The sequence below is a fragment of the Micromys minutus genome, assembly GCF_963924665.1.
Source record: "Micromys minutus genome assembly, chromosome: 27".
NCBI classification, from domain to species: Eukaryota; Metazoa; Chordata; class Mammalia; order Rodentia; family Muridae; genus Micromys; species Micromys minutus.
The window spans coordinates 20,763,090-20,782,091 of NC_137962.1; the positions used below are offsets into that span (position 1 = coordinate 20,763,090).

Here is a 19,002-nt window from a genome sequence, read left to right on the forward strand (position 1 = left end):
CGCCCCACACCCAGAAGCACTGTTTCACTTTTTTAACACCAATACAGATAAATTATTGGCAGGTCAGTACCATCCTGGGACTTAAATTTCTAACTGAGGAAAATCTTTCAAGATTCCATTATGCAGCTTAGAATAGTTATCTGATTTGATTAAACTAATCAAAGTAGTAAGAAACATACAGTCCAGCAAATGGTTAGTTATTTTGCTTTGTGGGGCAGTCAAAAAAACAGACTAATAAACAAGAAAAATTTTTTAAAAGAAAAAAAAAGTCACAGGGCAGTTTGAACCTCTGAAATCTATTTGACCTATCCAGTACTCAGGTCTAAAACAGAATTTTTAATTTTTCCTTGAATAATCTTCATTCTTTCCTTGAATATCAAACTGATCGGTAGTCACAGCTTCACACACAATCATAGCTGAATAGCGTGCTTACTTATACAACACAGTATTAGTAAATCCAAAAAAAAAAAAAAAAAAAAAAAAGCCTAAATTCTAAACTACAAAGAAAATCTACTCAAGTATTACATTCAGCTTTGAAATCATTTACTAACACGACAACAGATTTGGCTTAAATCACTTGTGCACACTTAGACCCACAACAGACTCCCAGCCACTCAGCTACGTTGCAACACAAGGCCATTTAGTTAGAATAGCATTCTTCAAGCCAAACTTTAAATAGATTAAAAAAGTAATTTCTAATTTTTACAGAAATGTTTTTTCAAAAAATATTTTCTCTCACTCCCTCATCTCCTATACTGAAGGATGTATAATGTTTTTGTTATCTTTCCCAAGCTAAATCTGTACCCTCAAAATTGATTCCAGGATTCCAGGCAGAAAATCCCTGCAAATTAAAATCAAAAACAAAAATAGAAAAATTATATTTATATATATATGTGTGTATATATATATTTATATATATTTATACTGATTGAAATCCTCCAGCATGAAAATCATTTAGAGATGAATTTTGGGCTCTTCCTACTCACAATTCCAAAATCCATAATATGTAGGGACATAATTCCCATTCTTTCCTGGCTACTTCCTCCCCTCCAAAACAGTTCAATAGAGGCTCAAGTTTAATGGGAAGAGAAGTTTCTGAGTAGTGTGTGTTACGGTTTTGTTTTTACTTTGGTGATCTGGGTGGTACGTATTGTTCTTTCCCATTACGTCGAGTCACTCCCTGAGGTGTAGCCCTATGGCTGAACTGGCGTCTCTGTTCCCTGATTTTTCCAGCTGCTCCCCTGGGAATGGTGTTGCCTCGGAAGCCAGAATGATCCTTATTAGCCCTTGTTTCTGGTTTCTCATGTGGCTTCTCAACAGGCTTCTCAGGAGCTCCATTCTCTTCATTTCTGGTGGGAGACACTACGTTGGAGCGAAGTTCCCGCAGTGGCTGCACAGGAACTGGAGACGGCTCCTTAGGAGGCTTCTGACACACTTCAGCATAGCTTAATTTTCGAGGCTCCTTTAAAAAGAAATAAAAATTATGGTATATATTTCTCTGAAAGATAAGAATTAGCTTCAATCTGGAGAGAGGGAAATATGTATTCTCATGTACACTGCTATAGTGTACAGTTTATTAAGTGTACAAACCCTTCACATTTTTTCTATTTTTTTTTTTTTTACTTAAAACAAAAACAAAAACAAAAAACCCCCAGCTTTTTTGGGGATGGTGCTTAGGGACACTCATGATGGTCCAGCATCTGACTTTACAACAGTTTAGGCTTTCCTACAATACAGCCTCTAACAAAACAAGGCTGTCTCGAACTCCTGGCAAAGGGATTGTTTACCTTTTATACCAAGAAAATTAGGAAAGCACCTAAATCCACATGTGGTGTGTGCGGGGCAGGCTGCTAGGGGTTTGTGCTGTGAGACCCAGAGTCCTGTGAGACTGTCTAAGACAAAGAAGTGGTCAGCAGGGCCTATGGTGGGTCCATGTGTGCCAAGTGTGTCTGAGGCTCAAGCGGGCTTTCCTTATCGAGGAGCAGAAAATCGTTGTGAAAGTGTTGAAGGCACAAGCAGAGACAGAAAGCAAACCAATTATGCAACTTTTTTAAGTAATAAAAATCAAGACTTGAAAAAACAACAAACAAAAAACCCCAAAACATTATTTTGTGTGTGTGTGTGTGTGTGGGTGCACACGCGCACATCTATGTTCTATAGCACACCGGTGGAGTTTAAAGGGCAATTTGTTTGAATTAGTTCCTCTCCTGCCACCACGTAGGCTCTGAGGCTCAAACTCAGGCTGTTAAGCTTGGTGACAGCACCTTTTCCTGCTGCGCCATCTTACTAGCCGTGTGCCTATTTACACATAACTACTGCATGTTCATGATGTGTGAGAGCGTGTACTTGTTGCAGCATGTGTGACTGAAGGACAACTGTGAGAGGTGCATCTTTGTTCCCACTGTGAGTGCTGAGATCAAATCAGATCTTCCGGCTCTCCAGACAAGATGAAGCAATCTTGCAATCTTTCAATTTATCTTGACCTATTAATTTTACTTGAGGAATTTTTCAAAAAAATATTTGTCTATATTGATAAAAACAGCAGAAATGACCATGACCTAAATCCCTAACAGTCAAAGATAGGTTAAATTATCTATATTTTTGTCTGCTTTTGGAAGCCAGAAGAGTGCTGATCTCTACTGATTTTATCTTATTTCCTGGATGCTGGGGAGCCGTAAGCTCAGATCCTTGACTCACTGGGACACCTCCTCAGTCCTGAAAGATCAAATTATTGATGAAATGAAATAAATCCACTGCTTTCACCACACAGACTCAGGCAGACTGAGCGGAGTACTGCACATCTTGACCCTAACACTTGGGAGACAGGCAGACGCGAGGAGGGGGAGAGAAGGAATGAAATAGGAGTTTTATCATCTGAGCTACTACACACTTCTTTCCTCATGTAAACTCTCCAAATTACCTGTACGGCCACAGCTATAGGTGCATTTATGTTACTATTGCAAGGTGGAGCAGTAGTTGGAGAAGACACTGGTACTGTCACGGGACTGAGAACATCCTTTGGAACAATGGAATCCTCCATTTGATCCTTCTCTTGCTGAGTTGTGCTAAAGAAAAAAAAGTTTGGTATTAGGCTTTGGTATAGCACACAGGAGCAGCTGAGCTATGGTGGTCCTTGGGATGGGAGGGAATCCAAACTCCAGTGAACAGCCCTCATCTCCTTCACTGAGTGGATTATAAAGACAGAAAAGTTGGAAAAAGAGAAAAGAGCAGGTTTGATCAAAACACAGAAATCATCAAATAAGTATAAAACATGAAAAAAGTCTTGCCTCCCCCTTTTATTATCTAAATTTTACATTTTGTTTTCTGAGACAGGATCTTACTATGTAGTAGCCCCAGAAATCTTGGAACTTGCTATGTAAACCAAGCTGGCCTCAAACTCAGAAACCTTTCTGACTCTTCCACCCAAGTCTTGGGATTAAAGTTTGTGCATATGTTTTACTTAGATTTACTTTATTATTTCCTCATCTGTATGTGTTTTGTCTGTATTTATGTGTGTACCACAAGTGTTCCCAGTCCCAATGAAGATGAAAAGAGGGAGCCAGAGTTACAGAAGGCTGTGAACCACTGAGGGAGCTGGAAACTGAACTCCAGTTCTCTGGAAGGTCAGCAAGTGCTCTTAACTTCTAAGCCAATTCTCAAGCCCAAGGTTTATATTTTTAATTATGTAAATTTGTGTGTCTTTATGTGCACATGAGTACAGGTGCTCTCAAAGTCCAAAAGAGGTTATAGCACTCTCTGGAACTGGAGTTATAGGCAGTTGAGCACTGCCTGACAAGGGAACTTAGAAACTAAGCATGGTTCTTTTGCAATAATAGTATGTACTCAAACTGCTGAGTTATCACACCAGCTCAACCCCACTCCTTGAGAAGGGTCTCCATGGACACCCAAGGCTGGACTAAGCTTGCATTCCTTGTCATCCGATCTCCCAAGGGCTAAAATTCAGTGATGCTCTACCAGCTTAATGTGTAATGCTGGAGCTCTTATTCTGAAAAAAGAAAAGATAAAGTACCTCAATGCAGGAAGCTCAGCTGTACATGGAGGACTAGGACTTATGCTGAGTTGCGGTGCAGAAGTGCAGTCTGCCTGTCCGTCTTCTGCAGGCACCGGGCAACTAACTCTCAAGTCCTCAGTGTCCTAAGGGTTGAAAGAGCACAGTCTGAAATTACATTTGGACACTTTAATAGTAAATAAGATTAACAAGTATACACTAAGTACTAAACTATGTTCAATTATCATTCAACCAGCAACACGGTACTTTATACTGTAATAAGAAGGCAGTCAGTCATGAGAAACAGTGGATCACAGTGAAATCTCTCAGTGCTTAAGAGAACAGAGGCAGGAGGATACTAAAGGTGGCAATATTGCCCTTGTTTCAAATGTACATGGAGATAGACATAAATAAATACATCTTAAAACACATATTAAAAATAACCTAGCAGTTAAATAGTTATCCTATGACCTAGCAACCAGTTCTACATATGCCATCCAAGAGAAATAAAAATATGCCAATAACAATAAAATTTATATTACAGTTGCTTTAAAAAAAAGAAAGAAAATAAGTCTAGACAGGCATTATGTCTTCACTCTGACTATAGAAAATTCCATACAAATAACCACCATAGCACCATTTACACAAGCTAAAAAGGAAGAAATAACCCAAGGACCATCCAGCGGTAATGTATAAATATAACCAAGTATGATTCAAAGAACATGAATCTTGAGGACACTGCTAAACAAAACAAGTCAGATATAGAACCGTAAACACTGTGAGATTTCATTTATGAGATGCATACAGGAGTCAACTCATGAAGACAGACAGCAGAAGGGGGCTGCTGGGGGGAAAGATGAGCATCTTCACAGCTGAGAACAACAGCTGACTCTTAGCTTCAAACATTTGAGAAGCTAAGGCAGGAAGACTGATATAGTAGTAACAAGGCCAGTTTCGACTACATACATAGTGAGTACAAGTCTAATATAAGCCAAAGAATGTGATCCTGTCTCAAAATAATTAGGAATATAAAAGCAAAACATGGGCTGAAGAAATGGTCCAGTGGTTAAGGGCACTGGCTGTTCTTCCAGAAGACTGAGGTTCAATTCCCAGTACACATATGGCAGCTCATAACTGTCTGTAATTCCAGTTTCAGGGGATATAACACTCTCACATAGACAGACACACATGAAAACAAAACACCAATGGGCATAAAATAAACAAACAAACAAATAAATAAGTAAATGGGCTGGAGAGGTGGCTCGGTGGTCAGAGCACCCGGATGGACTTCTGGCACTCAGTTCATAATCATCTGTAACCCTAACTCCAAAGATTCAACATCTGGCTTCCCTGAGTACCAGGCACATGCATAATAATGTAGGCAAAACACTCATATACATTTAAAAAATAGAGTAAAGAAAAGACAAAACAAGCCAATTAACAAAAAAGTTGTTCTGGAGATTGGTTAAACAACATTGTTAGTCAAGCAGTTAACAATAAATTTTGTCTTATCACATTTTTAAAAAATGCTACAGGGTCTCACTAGTTTGAGTTACCATTATGAAGATAAGTATATTATAATTATCCTTTTTAAATGGATATGCATGCCGGCTGTGGTTTTAACAGGCCTACAATCAGCACATGAGGTCCTGGAGGCCAGGGAACTATGAGCTGGCCAACAGCCTGGAGTGGATGGTTATTTTATGTGCCACTTTAACCATGATTTTAATCATAATTTGATAAGAAAATACAAAAAAAATTGTTTCAGAACTGCTGAAATAACTACTGTTTTCCAATATATTTTTAAAGATGTATTTTATTATCTTAAAATTCTGTGTATCTGAGTGTTGATTTGCACATGAGTACAGGTACCCGCAGAGGATCAAAGTGTTAGATTGCCCTAGAACTGGAATTACAAGTGGTTGTGAGCCACTCTACATGAATGCTGAAAGCCAAACTCAGGTCAACTGCAAGAGCAACAGGCATTCAACCATTGAGCCATCCCTCCAACTCCACTGTTATTTTTAACTATTTTTAATGACAAGAAACTGAACTACCTTTAAAACTCTGTGGGAAAATGATTTCTGACTGAGAACTATTCCTGGAGAAAAACTGGACAAATTTGAGAACACAAAAGGTCTTAGAAAATGTGTTCCTAATTTTCCATTATTTTCTGTACTGTCTGACCTTCCCCAGCATAAACCCCCTTCTTGCCATTTTTTATTTCTCCCTCCACTATTTTGTTATTTATTATCTGTTTCTCTTTGTAGCCCTGGCTGGCCTTGAACCCAGAGATCCACCTGCTTCTGCCTCCATATTGCTGGGATTTAAGGTGTGCACCTCTACCACCTGGCTTATCTTTTTTAGGTCCTTTTCAATGTGTACAGAACATTGCTACCACTGTGTACTCCCCATTTTTCTTATACTCTTTCCCTCTTTCCTTGTGTAGTTACTTCTATCCCTTTCCTCCTAATCATCATTCTGTTGTTCTGCAGGATTCCTCTTCTCTGCCTAAAAAGGTAAAATCTGAAAGAAAGGAAGAGGAAATTCACATTTAAGGTTTTCATTTCCAGTACTCAGGAGGGTGGAGAGAAGGATCACTGTTTAAGATCAGTTGGTTCTACATAGCTGGTTCTCAGGCTACTGTGGTCAGCGGGCCAGTCAAGAAATCCTCAGAGCTTACACAAAAGCTTACACTGCAGTACATGTATCAATGGGCAAAACTGCTCAATGCACAAGTCTGCCAACCTCAGGCTGGCCCCTGGAACACACAGTGGAAGAAGAATAAACTTCTGAAAGTTGTCTTCTGACCTTGGGATCTGTGGGTCCCTCAACCCCTGCAAACATACAAAAAGAAACCTGGAGACTTCAGTAAGAGAAAAGTCCATACTAAAAATATTTTGCCAGACATTGTGGTACACGCCTACAATCTCAATCCCAACACTAAGAGGGCCAGGGGAGGTAAATGGAAAATTTCAGACCAGTCTGGACTATACAGCAAGACTCCGCAAAAATGCAAGAATGTGCGTGTGGTATCACTCTGGTTGGTATCTATTTAGAAAGAACGAACTTCCCAAGTTCGCTTAGATCGGATTCCTTCACTAGTCCCAGACCCTGTTGTGAAATGACAGCTCTGTGCATCAATCAGTCTGAGCTCACACACTGAGCTGACTAACATAAAAGACAAGGAACAGCTTCTTGACCTTAGTGGAGTTTTACTACACAATTTTAAAAAACTCACAACATGGTGAAAACTAAATTAAAATTATAAAATAAGTAAATATTAATGCAAACAAAAATTTAAGTAACAGGTCTAATACACTTAACTATGATGTCAAAAGTGAGAGAAGAGAGGGACTTTAGAGTTTACCTTTTCTTTGCAGACACCTTTAACAACATCAGACATTCTATTCTCCAAAGCAAGTTCATCTGGCATTCTTGATGAACTTCCAGGTAATGGAGGAAAATTTGTAGCAAGCAAGTCAAACTTTGGTGTTGGAGCTTTTGTTTCAGTTGCCGCAGGCTGGGGTCTCTAAAAGCAAACCATCAAAAAGGTCATTTGCCTAACGCTTTCTCTGATCCTCTGCCCCAAAAGCTGTGAGAAAAACAAGCAATGACTTCTGAAAGAAGCAGAACCATTTTCCTATAATTTCCTGGTTCCCCGCTTCAGTTGAGTTCAACCACCTTAAGTGCCTCTTTTTTAGAAAACTCTGCTACTGGTTCCGTAGGCCCCTAGCTAATGCCCACAATCCTTTCTTCCTAAACTACTGCACTCTTTTTGACAAAACTGAAAACAAAAGCCCCATCTTGATCCTTCCATATAATCTACAGATAGAACAATATTCCTTCTGCTATAAAACATGTTTGAAAATCTCATCCTTCCTCTTGATCTACAATCCTATATATCCTCTGAGAGGCCTTTTTAATTCACGTTACTGAATTCCCAACAGTGTTTTTTTATAACAAATGTTGAATAGACTCACACGTCACCCACTCTTGGTTGTCCCTGCATGCTGACTCCTAGCTCTGCAGTGCCTTTCTCTTGGCTCTTCTCAGATCTGACAATAATCTTTCCCTAATTACGTTTTAACTTTTGGTTTCTCTTTCCTCTTTACAGCCTGCCTGTGTTATACACCCATCAAGAGATCAGCTACTATCTCTTCAGTGGTTATCAGCGATCAACTGTTCACCACACAGGCACTCATGTACACACACACACACACACACACACACACACACACACACACACACACACACACACACACACACAAACATGCTCTCAAAATCACCCAAATGTAAAATAAGTATTTTTATTTCAGGCTTTTAGCAGAAAACCAATAATCTATTCAGATTTCACTTTGGGTACTTTGAACCCACTGAACAATCTCAGGTTTTAGTGTAAAGTTATCACTGTGATCCTTAACAGCTCACCTAGACCCCTTTCTCATCAGAGGTGCCTGCATATTCCTACCGAATTCTATCACTTCCAATTCCTATACAGGAGCTTCTCAGTTTTATTTCTGAGATCCTACTCTGGTATAAAGGCTCTCCCATCTTTGTTTCCACTTCCTTCAGCCAACTGTTCTTTTCCACTCTCATTTTTTTTCTTTTTAAGACAAGGTCATGCTAAGCACCCCAACCTGGCCTCAAGCTTTTTCCTTTTCTGTTTAACTCTCCCAAATGCAGAGCTTACAGGTATACACCAGCTGTTTTATTTTTCTTTTCTTTAATCTTCGAAGGCTACCCGAGGACTCACATGGATTACTGCACTGACATGCTAAGAACTAGTCAGGGCCTAAAGCTTCCTGGCTGCCTATAAAAGGGACAGTCATAGGAAAAAAAAAAAAAAAAAAGCATATATGAACTTGGGTTTGCAGCTTAGCAAACTAATAATGTGTAGTAACATATACGTGTGACCCAACACCTATGAGGCAGGAAGGTTAGTCTGGGCTAAATAAGCAGCTTTTCTTTGAAGATTTAGTGTTATAACTTTCAAAGGTCTAGGATTACAGGTATGGACTACCATGCCTGGCTTACAGAAGACTTTGTTTTCAGTATACATTGTGTATGTGTGGGCATGTGCTTGCTGAGAGCTGAAGCTGGCGTTTCAGGTGGTTTGACCTGTCTGATGTGAGTGCTGGAAACAGAACATAGGACCTTTCAAGACCAGTATATACTCTTAGCCACCAAGTTACCTCTCCAGCCCCTTGTGAGTTTAAAAAACTAAGATTGTAGATGGGAGACTAAGCCATAGGGTGAGTGAGAGCTCAGTGGGTAATAGCACATGCCACAGAAGCTTGACAACCTGCGTTCAATGCCTAGACTAACAGTACAACCACTAAACACTGTCCTCTGCAGAAGAGACGTTCCCAACATCTACAGAGGTCTGAGAATGAATGTAACGCATTAAGACTGACAAAACTAATATAAATAATATTTACTGAATTTTATGATACTGGGAATTGAACCTGAACTATCACAATGAATAGCAATTAACCACTGAGCCACCTCTTCAGCCTGTTCATTTTTTGCGAGTAACAGGGTCTTACTTTGTAGCTCTGGCTGGCCTAAAACTTATATGCAGACCAGGCTAGCCTTGAACTCTCAGAGTCACCTGCCTCTGTTCTGTGCTAAGATTAAAGATATGTGCCTACATGCCTATTGGTTTTGCATGTTAATACAGAGTAGATTCACTGGGAGTCTACAAAACCAGTAAGCATCTGCCTACATCTGGCTGCTTTAAGTGATGCTAAACGTAGGCATTACCTTCTACTACTGGACAAGAAAAGAAGGACAAGGAAGAAAAAGAAACTTTTCAATTATCTGGATTTCACACTGGATAGTTGGCTCATCTAGCCTGTTGTTTCTTTTGCTATTAGAATCAGCTTCTTTGGGTTTCTAACACAAGCTGAAGATGACAGACCTCAAAGACAGCTTTGGACTGCTTAGGCGTCCTCACATACTCAGCTGCTACTGGGTTCTTGGTCTCTTCAGTATGGGAGAGCCACTGATGGACTCCAACCAGATTGTATAAACAGAACTAGTCTTCCCTTTCGACACACACAAATTCTGTTCCTTTAGAGAACCCTGACTGATACAGTCAGTCCTCCCATCAACTGTGCCTACATGTGCAGAATGATCATTGTCAGGCTATACTCTGGATCTAAAACGTTCCCCATAGGATCATGACACTGCTGTTGAAGAGGTAGACCACTAGCTGTGGCCCTTTGAAGGCTATAGACCGGCTCTAATACACTGCAACTTCTTCCTCCTCCTTTCTTTCTTTTCTTTTTTAAAAAACTTGGCTGGCTGGAATTGCTGTGTAGCCCAGGCTGGCCCTGAAAACTGTAAAAACCCACTGGCCTCTGGGTCCTGATCACCACTATTACTTCTTTAAAAAAAATAATTTTCGTAGCTTTTATGTATGGCTCTTTTAGTTCTATGTATGTCTGTGTACCACATGAGTGCTTGGTGACCATGGTGGCCAAAAGGCACCAAATCCTTTGGCAATGCAGTTACAAACAAGTGTAAGCCAAATGTGAATGCTGAGAACCAAACCTAGGTCCAGCAAAGAGCAGCAAGTGCAGGACATTTTGCCAGTCCCCAGCTCTACTTCTAGTCCCATACCCTCAGCTTCCTATGTGCCAAAGTGTAAGGAGTCTCCTGATCACCGGCCTATGGATGGATCATCCCAACTTCATTAAGAGAGGTTATCACTGCATTACTGATACTAACATTGTGAGCAACAGACAGGAGCCAGACATGGTTTTATAACCCATAACCCTAGTATTTGGGAAGGTAAAGCAATAGGATTGAGTTTGAAACCAGTATGGGCTATACAATAAGACACTGCCTAAAAACAAAGATCAAGTAACAATCTTAATAATCTTTCAAACTTAACTACCCCCTCCCCTTCCTTTAAAGACAGGGCCCCACTATGTTTCCCTAGCTGGCATGAACCGCCTGCTTCTAGGAGTTGGGATCAAATGCACGTATCACTCCTGGGTCAAATTTACTTAATCAATGTGCCTATGTTTGATATAAAATATTAGCAATACAACTCAAACCCCTAACTAGGTACTAGAAAGTGTATTTTAAATAATTTTCAGATCAATCTCAGGCTCAATTATTTTTTGAATACTCTACAATAAGGAAAACAAAACCAGAAATGAAAGACAGACCAAAAGGAAAAATAATTCGAAAGATATAATTAAAGATTCAAATACTTACTGGGATCCTGTCATCTTCTCTTCGTCTTCGGCCTCTGAAGAGAGTTCTCCTTTTAACACAAGAGGACGAATATATATATAGAATTCTTAAAATGCATATGTTCTATCACAGATTTCTACTTAAACTTCAACTACAATCACTGCAATATTAGTGTGGCCACATCAGAAATATCCTAACTTCTAATTCAGGCAGAATAGACAAAACACAACTCTGCTCTTACAGCTGACAAACTGGAAGAAATTGAAACTAGAGGCAGAGCTGAACCTTTAATCCCAAGCTGGCTCTGAGAGGTGACGCCAGCTTAGTTTTTACATGGCCAAAAAAAAAAAAAAAAAAAAAAGAAAAGAAAAGAAAGAAAACCAAACCTAAAACCCACTGATTAATTAATAAGTAAACATGTAGTCCAGTGGTACTTAAGTAGAATGCTTGAGAATATCTTTTCAAATGCTTAGCATTGCTAAACCCCCATGACAAGCCTTCCCAAATTCTATTAATTCATTAAAACAGTGAATTCGTTAAAAGTAACTACATACCCCAACCCCCACCCCCAAAGCTAAAAATCACCAAATGGTTATCACCATTCAAGATAAGTATGTTACAATTAATTTTTTTCTGTGCTTTTCGAGACAGGGTTTATCTGTGTACGGGTCTAGGCTGTGTTTGTAGGCCAAGCTAGGCTCAAACTCAAAGAGAACCACCTCCTCTGCCTCTGAGTGCAGTGGTTAAAGGTGTGAGCCAACATGCCAGGCAATTAAACAACTTATTTCCTTACCTGCCCCTTCCAAAGTCCCCATTCTGTTCCATCTGTAAAATGGGAGCCTCCTTTGGAAGATAAGTTTGTTCCTGATGCCCTGTTACTGTTGGGTTATGACGTTCAGAAAGAAAGATCCTTGGTCCATCCCCTAATGACACAGACCCCTCTGTTGAGTGTTCTGAACCACTGGATGACCTAAAATGAGGCTTCACACTAAAAAAAAAAAAAAAAAAGACACATAAAGGATAAATGTTATAATTTTAATAGAAGACAATTAAAGAATTTCCACACCAAGTAATATATTTGAAGACACTCCGGGAAAAATTTAAATCAAGCTACTTCTATCTCAATATTAAAAACAGTCAGTACGAGCTGGAGAGATGGCTCAGAGGTTAAGAGCACTGACTGCTCTTCCAGAGGTCCTGAGTTCAATTCCCACAACCACATGGTGGCTCACAACCATCTGTAATAGGATCCGATGCCCTCTTCTGGTATATCTGAAGACAGCTACAGTGTACTCATATATAATAAATAAATCAATCTTAAAAAAAAGAAAGAAAGAAAGCTTAGAAGAATCTTGCCTACCTCAAATAAGAGTAAGTTTGATACTCTCCTGGTCACTGAACTCTGAGACCCACATACATTAAATAAATAAAATCTTAAAAAAAAAAAAAAAAAGTCAGTACTAGGTCTGGTGGCACACAACTTTAATCCCAGCATTCAGGAGGCAAAAGGAGGTGGATCTTCTGTGTGAGGCCAAGTCTGGTCTACAAGTAAATTCCAGGACAGCCAAGGCAACAAAGAAATCCTGTCTCAAAACAGAATGTTCGTGGCTGTATGCATCATGTGCACACTCATTTTATTGTGCAAAAGATTTAACCTTTTTTTTTTTTTTTTAAAGATTTATTTCATTTATATGAGTGCACTGTACCTGTCTTCAGACACACCAGAAGAGGGCATCAGATCCCATTACAGATGGCTGTGAGCAACCATGTGGTTGCTGGGACTAGCAAGGCAATAAATACTACCACTGAGCAACATCCCAGCCCTGCAGGTCTAGTTTGCTTATAATTATTATTCATGTATATGGCTGCATGTATGCTTGTAGTGATCAGAAGAGGAGGTCAGATCCTCCGTAAGTAGAGTCATGGATGGCTGTGAACCATTATGAGGGTGCTGGGCATCAGACCTGGGCCCACCAGAAGAACAGTCTGTGGTGCTCTCAAGAGCTAAGCCAACTCTCCAGCCTCCCTGGCCCTGTATTTTTAAAGATAAACACTTGCAAGATCATCACCTAAAATTTCATGTGTGTGTTGAAGAGGAAACTCTGTTGGATAAGTGCTTGCCTTCTAAGCATGAGGCCCTGAACTTAATTCACAGAATTCATATTAAAAAGTAAACTGGGGGTAGAGAGTAGTTAAGAGTACTGATGGTCGTTCCAGACAACCCAGATTCAATTGTCAGAACACACACAGTGGCTCACAATCATCTGTAATTCCAGTTCTGGGGATACAACATCTTCTAGACTACACAGGCAACAGAAATGAAACTGGTGCACCCAGATCCTGTAAGCAAAATACTCATATTCATAAATAAAAATTAAAAGGCCAACAGAAAACACTAAAATCCTCACCCCTTTATGTCTATTATTAATTCTGACCATGAAGCATCAAATTCTAGACTCAATAATTCATGGATTTTTAAAAAATTAAAAATAACAAACACAGGGCTAGAGAGATAGCTCAGGAGTTAAGAGCACTGATTACGTACGCTCTTACAGACATTCTGAGTTCAAGTCCCAGCAACCATATGGTGGCTCACAACCATCTGTAATGGTATCTGATGCCCTCTTCTGGTGTGTCTTAAGACAGTGAAGTGTAATCACATACATAAAATAAATAAATCTTAAAAAAAAAAAAAAAGATAAATAACAAAACTTACAACAAGTCTCCTAAAAGAACATAGAAATTCCTCAAGAATTACTGGGAATTGTATATAATAAACTTGTTATTATTTTTTTGATCTTACCGATTTTTTTGGAATGGTCGGCCCATATTCATAGCAGCAGCATTTGTTTTATAAGCTCCTGGTGAACTAAAGCCATTCACAAAACTACCATTTGGGAAGGGAGCCTAAAAGAAAATGTTAATATTTAATGATAATGGTTCAAATACTTCAAAGAGGGTTCTGAAAAAAATGAGTAAGGCACCATCATGTCAGTTAAGTCAAGAGAAACTCATGCAATGTTCACATCACTTAATTATAAAAACACATTACTAATTACAGACAAAACACTTATGATAAAATTTTACAACACTAGAGCTATTTAAAAAACACCTGGAATGAGGCATTTGTGCACACCTTGTCCCAGCAAGCCAGAGTTGGGTAGATCTCTAAGTTCAAGGTCAGCCTGGTCTACAGAGTTCCAGGACAGCCAGGGCTACATAGTAAGACTCTTTCAATAAATAAATAAACGAATCACAAAGGACTTATTTTCTTCTTTAATTCGCTTAGCAAATGTAAAGAATCAAACTGTAGACACTAACAGCTCAATACTTAGCACTATGTTTATACTGAGTAAGAAGCAGTTATTACCCAGAATTCAACAAACTAGACTGACTTGATGTGTGTGCATATGTGTGTGTGTGTGCGCGTGCGTGTGAGTGATTTCTGTGGCAACTATGGCTTGTTGCATTGCAACTTGCTCTGCAGATTAGTCTGCTGCAATGATCCTGTTAACACTGCCTTGTAGGTGCTTTAATTGCAGGCAAATGAATCTGTATCTGGCTTTTAGAAGACTTTTTAAAAATCTTGGCTTGAACTAAATATTTTATCATTTTCTAAGAGTTTCACTTACCAGAGGTGTTTCAAAATAAGGTGCAGGACTTGGAGACCAGGACTGCGGCACAATACTATACACTGAGTACTGCTGATGAGGATTATACACTGGTTGCATGAAGACTGGTGAGGGATATTGGGTTGGAGTCTGAATGGGTTGAGTATACATACTAGAATCCATTAATCGATAACCATTCTTAGCAAAAAATGTATTGATGGCTTTTATCCTTGCCTAAAAGCAAGAAGAAAACATAATAAACGAAGTATATTTTCAACAAATATATTCAACTTTTTTGTCCATTATCTTATGATTAATTTCTGCTTAGAATCAATTGAGCAAAAGAAAACAATAATTTTAATTAATAGAAAGTGTGGGCTTGAGAAGAGCCATAATTAGGTAAAAATAAGTGAATTTGTTTTGGATAGATGGCTCTGTGGTTAAGAACACTGACTGCTCTTCCAGAGGTCCTGAGTTCAATTCCCAGCAGCTACATGTTCACAACCACCTGTAATAGAATCTGATGCCCTCTTCTGGTGTGTCTGAAGACAGCAACAGTGCACCCATACACATAAAATAGATAAATAAAATTTAAAGCCCTACTATCCCGTTAATTTCAACATCACTCTATTCGGTTTTGTTGGTACCAAACATGATCTATAGAGTAAAGACATAAAAAGATATGGAAGAAATCACTATGGAAACAGGACAACAAAGCTGTTATAATGAAGACAGCAGTAGTGGACCAGGGAAGCAGAACAAAGTCACCCCTGAGACACATCTCTGAACTGTGACGACTATACCAACAAGCAGACAACTGTACACATGTTTGTGTGTATCAAATTAGTCAAGTTTATAAGAATTATTTCATGTGTGTACAGTGCATCAAACTGCAACAGATACATAGTAAGAAAACAAGAAAGGAGGTAGGAAATCACAGGGGTTAGGAGGCTGCACCAACTGCTCAATCTAAACTATGGCAATCACGACAGAAAGAATGAAGGCAAATTTTATGAAACAAAGCAAACATAAACACACTAAGTACTACTAATGCCAATTCCTTCTCATATGAATGTTACTGGCTCAGAGATGAAAATGATTTGTTACTATTAAAGAAGTATTCCTACTATACATTTTCAGATCTGAAATTATAGGCTGTGAATCACTTTTAAAACTTTTGTTTCCCTGTAATGAACTCCTGTATTCAAAATATTTTCATGTTCTGTGAACTAATTTTCTAAAGTAGGACAAAGTCAGAAAATGCTTTAAAATTACCACAGATTTTATAAAACATCTGCTCATGTATTTTAATTCTTTTAAAAGAAACAAAACAATAAACAAAAGCCCAACAACAATCACCTCTTACCAAAAAGACTTACTTCACACTAGCTTATATTTAAAAATGTTTCTTACCATGATTGGCTTGCCCTGAAATGTTTTAACTTCTTCTCTTAAGTATTTAAAAGCCTGTTAAACAAAAAATGACCGTTTATTAGCATTAAACATATCATTAAAGCTTCATTTTTCTAAGTGAGTTTGTCATTATCAGTTTCCAAACAAAACAAAAAGGCCCTGCCTGCTGTGAGACTATTCAGCCTTGAAAACAGCAAGGCAAAAACACTGGAACAACAAACCTTGAGGAAAAATTAAGAAAACAGAAGTTTTCTGGCTACAGCTTATAGTTAATGTGGGAAGTTGGTGTGGAGTACTGTGACAAAGGCAGAACCCAGGAGACAAGGGGATTGCCAGCAAACAGCTCCTAAATCAGGCATATACTGACCAAAGATGTCATGAGTTTAAGACTGGCCTAGCACCATCTGTAACCAGTACCAGGGCACACAGCTCTCCTTTCTTGCCTTGCACCTGGCACATACAGACATGGACACACACAGACAAAACACCCATACATAAAGAAAAATAAAAAAAGACATAATTTCAACAGCTATATCTGCCACCACCGCATTCAGGGGAGGTGAGGAAGGACTGCCAGCCTAGGCTCTCAGTGAGCTCTAGATCAGCCTAAGCCTCAAAGCAAGACTGCTCCCACCAAAAACAGAAAAAACAAAAAGCTTTCCCTGACCCCTGTGTGGGCCTACTATATACCAAAACCACTACTGAGCACATAATTCCCAGTCTTTACATCCTGTGTTAAATTTTTTCATTGATGAATAAACATTTTTAGAATTAAAACTGATAAAATTGTATGCGGACAATAAAAAAAAAGTCAACTGTTACTTAAGCAAAAGTATGGTCTAGGTCTTTACCAGTCTCAGTAAGCATTTTCTTTTATATGGTCTTAGTCTAGGCTGGCCTTATTTTTTGTTAGCCTGTCTCAGTGCTGAGTACTGTAAGACATATGCACCATCATTACTTTTGATTTTTTTTTTTTTTAAGTTTTTGATCCAGGATTGTAACCCAGGATGGTCCAAATCTCTTATGTATATAAGTTGGTCCTGATCCCCTGATCTTGCCTGTCTCTATCTCCCAGGTGCTGACATTACAGGAGGGAACCACCAAATCTGACTACTTTTTCTTTGTGGTACAAACCACTGAACCTAGGATCTATGTATCCCAGACATGAACTATACTACTAAGCTATATCCCTGTCTATACACATCTCCTTCAACAACATATACAACTTCTTTTTTCACCGAGATTTTTATTAGGAGGAACTTCTTACCTGCTGTGCGTCTGTGTCTGACTGGAAAGTGATATACCAGTTGCTGTTGTGTGCAAACTCACAGCTTATCACTTTGGGGCAGTTTTCACTTTTAAACAATGCTTTCACTTCCTAAAAAGGAATGCAGTCACCTCTTAAAAAGAAACCACATGTATGAAGCAAAATTTGCAGATTCTTTTATGAGCAACAAAAGAGAAGTAATTTAGCTTTAGAGGTAAGCTTTACAACACTATGTCTCCAGTAATTCTCTCAGGGACCAAATCTTTTAAAGTTATGGTCTTTAACATAGTATCACTCGTACACTCTTTCTTACACATTTTGTATACATCAGAATCAGACATGAACTTTGTACAAACATCCTTCCAGCAACTATGTTTTTACAAAAAATGACACCACCAAAATTGAGTGAGACCTCTAAGGTAGTTAACAGGTGAAAAGAACTTACAAATGGGGGCAGGCATTGAAATATCATTAGAGATGAATGAAAAAGAAACATTTATTGGAATCAGAGAGCAAACATAATTCTGCACTCAGATCAGCCCCACAGTGAAGTTATTTGCGTCTGTTCTCATCACTGTCTTGATTTAGTTTCACTATCTACAACTCTCAGGGTTAGTAAAGTCACCATTCCAGGTATGTAACATGAATAGGACCTAAAAAATTCTTTTTTAAATTACTATTAAGGTTAAGTCAGTCAATAAGCAATCCTGTCTAACTTATAGTACACTTACAGGCACTTTTTATGAAGCTCAGTAGCAAAGCAGCGGTTAAGAAAACATAAGCTTTAGAATCAAAAGACGCTCCAATCTAGTTTGTCATTTAGCAATCCAATCCACTTAGCTTTAGGTACGTGGGGCTTTCCCCCATCCTAAGACTCAGTTACTTTGTCTGTACAACAGCTAATGAAACTTTGGCTTTAAGTAATTGCAAAATAAGTGATTCCTGGTAGAATTATTAAGTAAATAAATGTGTGTGTATATACATATGTGTGTGTGTGTATATGTGTGTGTTTTTAAAAGGTCTGTTTCTGCAGTTTACTGTTTTACTCAAATATTTTATTCCTAAATCTGAATAACACTTGATCCTTATGACGATAGCTTTGTTTTATATTTTGCTAACCAATCCTTATTCACAATTTCCCTTTTCATCCTTTGTTATATGAATCCCCTGGTTAACTGTCAGGTCACATCCTTAAGTCTACACCAGCCTACTACTGCCTTCCAAGCTACCAAGTCAGCAGTAACTGACATGACAGCACTGATGTCAAAGAGCATGCTGCTTTGTGATCAGCAGAGCTTACCTCTACAGGCGTTGTCTCAGGGATTTCTCTGAGGATCACAATACAACGCTTATGACTTGGTCTCACCTTTTCTCCCTTCTCATCAACTTGTACCATAGGAGAAGCTGAAATTTAAAAAAAAAAAAAAAAAAAAAAAAAAAAAAAAAAAAAAAAGGATGCTAACAATGCCATTAAAAACTATTCAGTTCAATTT

General features: G+C 38.6%; 1 protein-coding gene and 1 pseudogene across 6 annotated transcripts in view; one reads left to right on the forward strand and one right to left on the reverse strand.

The window, feature by feature from the left end:
• Positions 1–281: 281 nt before the first annotated feature.
• LARP4 (La ribonucleoprotein 4) overlaps positions 282–19,002 on the reverse strand; it is a gene marked incomplete at its 3' end in the record, with an annotated part of 40,774 nt that continues 22,053 nt past the window's right edge. For 4 of the 5 annotated variants that reach the window (XM_080939903.1, XM_080939902.1, XM_080939905.1 and 1 more), the window contains exons 6-16: positions 18,810–18,913; positions 17,510–17,620; positions 16,243–16,296; positions 14,851–15,063; positions 14,022–14,125; positions 12,012–12,206; positions 11,240–11,288; positions 7,380–7,541; positions 4,031–4,155; positions 2,921–3,065; positions 282–1,462 (exon numbers count right to left, since the gene is read on the reverse strand). In XM_080939903.1, the coding sequence (XP_080796029.1) occupies positions 1,124–1,462; positions 2,921–3,065; positions 4,031–4,155; positions 7,380–7,541; positions 11,240–11,288; positions 12,012–12,206; positions 14,022–14,125; positions 14,851–15,063; positions 16,243–16,296; positions 17,510–17,620; positions 18,810–18,913 (1,601 nt within the window). Of the gene's footprint in view, positions 1,463–2,920; positions 3,066–4,030; positions 4,156–7,379; positions 7,542–11,239; positions 11,289–12,007; positions 12,207–14,021; positions 14,126–14,850; positions 15,064–16,242; positions 16,297–17,509; positions 17,621–18,809; positions 18,914–19,002 lie in introns of those variants that run through there. The other variant, XM_080939906.1, reaches the window with a different exon arrangement.
• Positions 1,689–2,054, forward strand: LOC308438096 (large ribosomal subunit protein eL34-like; annotated as a pseudogene). The gene has a single exon. The product of its transcript is annotated as a large ribosomal subunit protein eL34-like (transcript).